At 32.8% G+C, this 5143-nt stretch overlaps 2 protein-coding genes across 5 annotated transcripts; both read left to right on the top strand.

Annotated features, from left to right (window-relative positions):
- The first annotated feature begins 402 nt into the window (after positions 1–402).
- LOC140041069 (uncharacterized) lies at positions 403–2639 on the top strand. Of its 2 annotated transcripts, XM_072087453.1 has the most exons (3): positions 443–470; positions 1003–1106; positions 1444–2639. In XM_072087453.1, exons 2-3 carry the CDS (start codon positions 1019–1021, stop codon positions 2184–2186), a joined length of 831 nt encoding a protein of 276 aa, XP_071943554.1. In that variant the 5' UTR covers positions 443–470; positions 1003–1018; the 3' UTR covers positions 2187–2639. The 2 variants fall into 2 exon arrangements, with proteins under 2 accessions (XP_071943553.1, XP_071943554.1); XM_072087452.1 differs by having other exon boundaries at positions 403–1106.
- Positions 2640–2975: 336 nt separating this feature from the next.
- Positions 2976–5143, top strand: LOC140041068 (uncharacterized). Of its 3 annotated transcripts, none has more exons than XM_072087450.1 (3): positions 2976–2979; positions 3355–3460; positions 4345–5143. In XM_072087450.1, the coding sequence occupies exons 2-3, from the start codon at positions 3376–3378 to the stop codon at positions 5094–5096; spliced, it is 837 nt and encodes a 278-aa protein (XP_071943551.1). In that variant the 5' UTR covers positions 2976–2979; positions 3355–3375; the 3' UTR covers positions 5097–5143. The 3 variants fall into 3 exon arrangements, with proteins under 3 accessions (XP_071943551.1, XP_071943552.1, XP_071943550.1); XM_072087451.1 differs by lacking the exon at positions 2976–2979 and adding an exon at positions 3034–3257; XM_072087449.1 differs by lacking the exon at positions 2976–2979 and adding an exon at positions 3034–3257 and having other exon boundaries at positions 3334–3460.

Raw genomic sequence — 5143 nt, 5'->3', positions numbered from 1 at the left:
TTTGTATTTTATTGTTTCACCAACTGAAATGTACGACAATATGAAAAGCATTAAGAAAACGTAGGTCTCAATCATCTTCTGGTTAATTGATTGATAAAAGATAAAAGCAAAAAGAGATTGTATAAGCTTTCTGAAACTGTAGTATATGTATCATTAAAACTGTAATTTCTTTTATTTTGATGCTGAACAAGTTTCAATGACATTGTAAATGTGATACTGACGAACACGTTTTAATAGTTTTGTAAAAAAAAAAAATGAATTATTCTCAGGATTACAAGAATAATATATTTATCAATACAACTTTTTGTACTAACTTCTGTTTCATGTTTATGATTTGACCGAGATAAATTGAACCGAATTTGACTGATTAGTTTATATCTGAAATCAGTATTTTTCAAGTCGAGAGTGTTTGGGCAAAACTTTTGCAGGCATTTGAGGGCGGTGTTCTTCTATGGTTAAGTTGTGTGAAAGTACAACTTTTTATTTCGCATTTTTATTTCAATATTAAATTATTATTTCGGCGGCCTACACATTATTTAGGGATCTTGTAACATTATATATAATAAAAACTTCAAAGTATAAGTTGTAAAATGTCTAGTTAGGCAGCAGTACTAACTCTCTAGCTAGCCCTAGCCTAGGCCTAGATTAGAGCTCTGGGCGTACGTAGGCGCGGCCTAGGCTATAGGCCTACTCGTCCTCGCGGTGCGAGACTTACCAACCTAATCTTGGCTCTAGAGTAGAGGCTACAGTAGTACTATATTAGTTAGCGTGCCTAATCTTATGATGAAGGTCGGTGGGCGGAAAACGTTACTTTCCGGTAGTGTTTATGCGAAAATTTAAGATTAATTATCAACTGACTGGAGAGTTGACAGACATATATTATTATTAATTATCCATAATAAAATTAGGTAGGCCTAAAATCTAAATTAAATTCTTTGAAGATTTAATTTTCTTGTTTAATTCAAATTTTTGCAAAATAAAAATAGGTTTTATTATTTCAAGGATCAACAAAAACACAATGACGTCGACAAGAATGAGCATATTGAAGAATTTTAAAGTTAATATTGGTCCTGGAAAACTACTACAGGAGGACTTTAACAAAAGAGGTAGTGAATGTCAACTTTTTCCTTTAAATTATTCATGTAAAATGCATTTCAGAGCCTGGTCAAATAAGCTTTGATTTTTAAGTAAATTGACCTAGATTACAATACAAGGGACTTCAATAATTAATTACACACATAATGTGGCCCCATATATTAGTATGTCAGATACCGTACTCTGTACAGTAAGTATGTGAAAAAAAAATCCCAAGTTGATCTCTAATGGGATTTGAACCCCCTCATTTTAGATTGCCTCTTTGGCCTACCACCAAACTTGATGAGTTTGATGACTTTAAAAGTTCAAGACCAAAATATTGTTCTTTTTTTTTTCAATCTATTTCAGGTTACATTCATCCATCCAGACTGGCTCTTCTTCACCAATATGCCCGTTTAGCTGGACTTCGAGCATCACTGGCAAATCATCATGATGTTTTTTTCAAAAACTCAACCCTTTACATACGACACCAAACTGCACATGTGAATACAAATCTCACGAGTGCTTTATCCTCTCAACCCATCCATGCAGATTTTACAGTAACTTATTTAGGTAGCTCTTCATTGTTATGTAACACGCGTCTTATTTTAGAGAATGAACAACAGTGCTACAGTACATGTACTGCTCAATGCATAGGCGTCGACAAACAAACTCGAAAACCTGCTGCGTTCGATGAAACCGTGAGGAATATTTATGCGTACGCTGTTAATGGGAAACGACCCGTACTTTCACCGTTATTAGAAACTCCACAATCTACAGGACAGGTTATTTATAACAAAAAAATAATAATCAGAGAGGAGCATGTTGATTCGAATGGGCATACCAACAATGCTGCATATATGAAATTATGTGATACTGTTTTTAGCAGTGCAATTACTGATGGAATTCTATGTCAAGAATTTTTAGAGAGTCCACTGAGAGATTATACTATACAGTATCTTGGTGAGAGTGTGAAAGGAGATGAAATATGTTTTGATATGTGGCAAGATTCACAAAACAAATATCTGATTCATTTTGAGGCAAAGAAAAGTGACAGCATCGTTATCAGATCTCAATTTCATTTAGATAATAAATTAATGTCTTCATTGTAATAAATATATTCTTCATTGTTAAAGTTTTAAAAAAATGTACACTTTTTTTTAAACAGTGGAAGCACCATTCCTACAATTACGGTACTAATAAAATTAATATTTTAAGAGAGATTGAACCAAGATGATGTCTGTTTGCATACTTGTTTTTTAATATCATTTCTTATAATACTTGTGATGTATTTTTTAAAGGAAAATGTATGACATTGTATATTTCAGCGCTTAGAGTTTGTTTCTGTCATATTGAAGCGCTTTATAAATTTAATTTATTATTATTTTATTATTTTGATCAGAATTCGACTGACTTCAGTTTGTGTGGAAAAATAAATATACATCACATTCGATCAGTAAAACCTATACATTTATAATATAATTTAAATATATAAATATACATCACATTCAATTAGTGAAGCCTATACATTTATAATATAATTTAAATATATAAATATACATCACATTCAATCAGTAAAGCCTATACATTTATAATATAATTTTCCAATAAATGTACAGTATGTTATAATATGTACTCATAATTTGTTGAAACTTATTGTTAAAAAAAAAGATATTAAAGAAAGTATTGAAATTCATTTGAAGTATAGAATTACTGTTACATCATGCATGAATAATGAATATTCATTAAACCATGCATAACTGTTATGTATTCCCATCGCGTGCTCTTGTTTTCGTTTTCACGCTTTACTGCACATGTTGCTGAAATTCATATATCTTTCGGAACGGTAACGGGTAAGTAAGTACTGCACAAATAATTAGGCCTAGGCCAGAGATAGACAATTGGGTTTGTTATTTAGCTAGAATTATATAATATTTGCATGTTGTTTTAGGTCTAGTATGGATAACCGAGTGTTGAGTTCATTCAGTTTGCTATGGAGGTAAAACATTATTACCTCCATGGTTTTAATGTACTGTACTGTATTATTTGTAGCCTACCAACCATACCAGCACCATTCATCTTCTTGGGCAGAACAGTGACTGACCTAACCCGCAGTGATGCGAGCTGACTAAAGCTGCTGCAGCCTACATAATTTATTTCTCTACTTTTGTATCTAAATCCTTGTGAGTTTGAAATTAATAATAATAATTAATACAGTAATATCTATACATGCATATATTATCTAAATCTACAGCACAGGCTTGTTTTTGTTGCAAATAGGGTCATCAACCTGCATTGGTTATGGCATCACCAGCTTCAGCTCCTGCTAACAAGACATTTGTAATTGATATTGGAACACATACAGCAGAAGAATTTGATGAACATGGTTAGTATTAAAGACCCCTTCCCTGCAATTTTGGACGTTTTTTGGAAAATAATACATATATATCACTTTAAAAACATTAAACCATGTCATTCCTTGTCTTAAATGTACGTTTTATGGTAAATTATGATAAAAAGTGAGAAACAATGCACTACCTAAGTAGCTCGCGGCGATCGACCTCTCGTGGACGGTCTTAGGCCTAGCCTAGCTAGGCTTAGTTTTGTAGGCCTAGCTGTTAAACATCGGTAACGTACGAACATCGTACGCTACCTATATACCTAGCCTGACATTGTATAGTTGCTGCATTAATTGTCTTTCTATTTTTGCCAGACTCCGTTGATACAAATTGGGGAAAACCCGGTATTTTCGCTGAAAAGTTAGGAGTCTTCCATTTGTTTTGGCCTCACGATCGATCGAAAAGTGGGCGAATTACAGGTGAAAAACAAAAATATCAATCCGCGCGCAATGCATTTTGGGATTTATAGCGGGCCGCTATAATTATTAGAATCGACTTATTTTTCACATTTTTAACCGTTTAAAGACGAAAAAAGTTATCGCAATAGGACCATATAGTATTATTTTTACATTAAATATAGTTTGTGATCTTAAATTAAATCTAAAAAACGTAGGGAATGGGGCTTTAAAACATAGTGCAATTCATACACTGTCTAACATGTATCTCTTCTCACCCAAGACATGATATAATAACAACACTCATAAATGTTGATATATATATTTTATTAGTTAGAGAATTGGGTGTAATGTTAGACATTTTAAAACAAAAGATATTTAGCATTACCAGTTTTAATCAGGATTCCAAGGTAAGACTTTCTAGGGAAGCCTGCTATAGCATTATTACCATTTTCGTTTTACTATTTGTTTTATAGGATATATTCTACCATGGAAAATTGCGTTTACTCATCAGTGTATACGAGCTATTGGCTTAAGACTAACGATGAAGGAGCAACACCCTCTGTTTTTCAATAATCACACTCTCTTTGTAAGACATTTGAAAGTGGATGTAGATGACAAATTAAACAGTAAAAGCATTCTATCAGTGCAACCAACACATGGGTTGTTCTCTGTGTTGTATTGCGGCAAGTCTTCAATGCTTTTTGAGTCCAAAATAATGGTGTCAGACGATTGCTTTAGCAAGTGCCATGTTCAGATGGTGTGTGTGAATCGAGCTACACGCAAATCTACACCATTCCCAGATACAATAAAGAATATATACTTCTATGCATCTGCAAACAAACCAGATATCCCACCAATGTTACAATTTAACAATAATTCCTCGGGAGTGAAGAGCTATTGTAAAAAGTTTATCATTTGTGAAGAGGATGTGGATCTTAATAAACATACAAATAACACAGCGTATTTAAAATTTTGTGTTCACTTAGCACGAGAGGCTGTAGCGGCAAAAACCTTTACAGTAATCACCCTGGATGTTGTAAGGTCAAAGTTGAAGGAATTTATTATTCAGTATCTTGGTGAAACATTAGAAGGAGATGAAGTTGTTTTTACAGTTTGGCAGAGTTCACAAAATGAACATTTACTACATTTTGAAGCTAAGTGTGGTGGCAATGTTGTTTGTAGATGCCAACTACATTTTAATTCCAAGCTATGTTCTTCCTTGTGATGTTAAAGATATATATAGAATTTATTATTAAATTGTATAATATATTA

The sequence above is a fragment of the Antedon mediterranea genome, chromosome 2, assembly GCF_964355755.1.
Source record: "Antedon mediterranea chromosome 2, ecAntMedi1.1, whole genome shotgun sequence".
NCBI lineage: Eukaryota > Metazoa > Echinodermata > Crinoidea > Comatulida > Antedonidae > Antedon > Antedon mediterranea.
Note: the sequence above shows the minus strand (reverse complement) of the source record. Positions and strands in the feature narration are given on the sequence as shown.

Bases quoted from the DNA above. Each gene is read 5' to 3' on its own strand.
- LOC140041068 (XM_072087450.1), top strand. From the start codon at position 3,376: ATGGCATCACCAGCTTCAGCTCCTGCTAACAAGACATTTGTAATTGAT. The intron at 3,461-4,344 runs GTTAGTATTAAA...TTTGTTTTATAG, and splicing joins AGAAGAATTTGATGAACATG to GATATATTCTACCATGGAAA.
- LOC140041069 (XM_072087452.1), top strand. From the start codon at position 1,019: ATGACGTCGACAAGAATGAGCATATTGAAGAATTTTAAAGTTAATATT. The intron at 1,107-1,443 runs GTAGTGAATGTC...AATCTATTTCAG, and splicing joins GGAGGACTTTAACAAAAGAG to GTTACATTCATCCATCCAGA.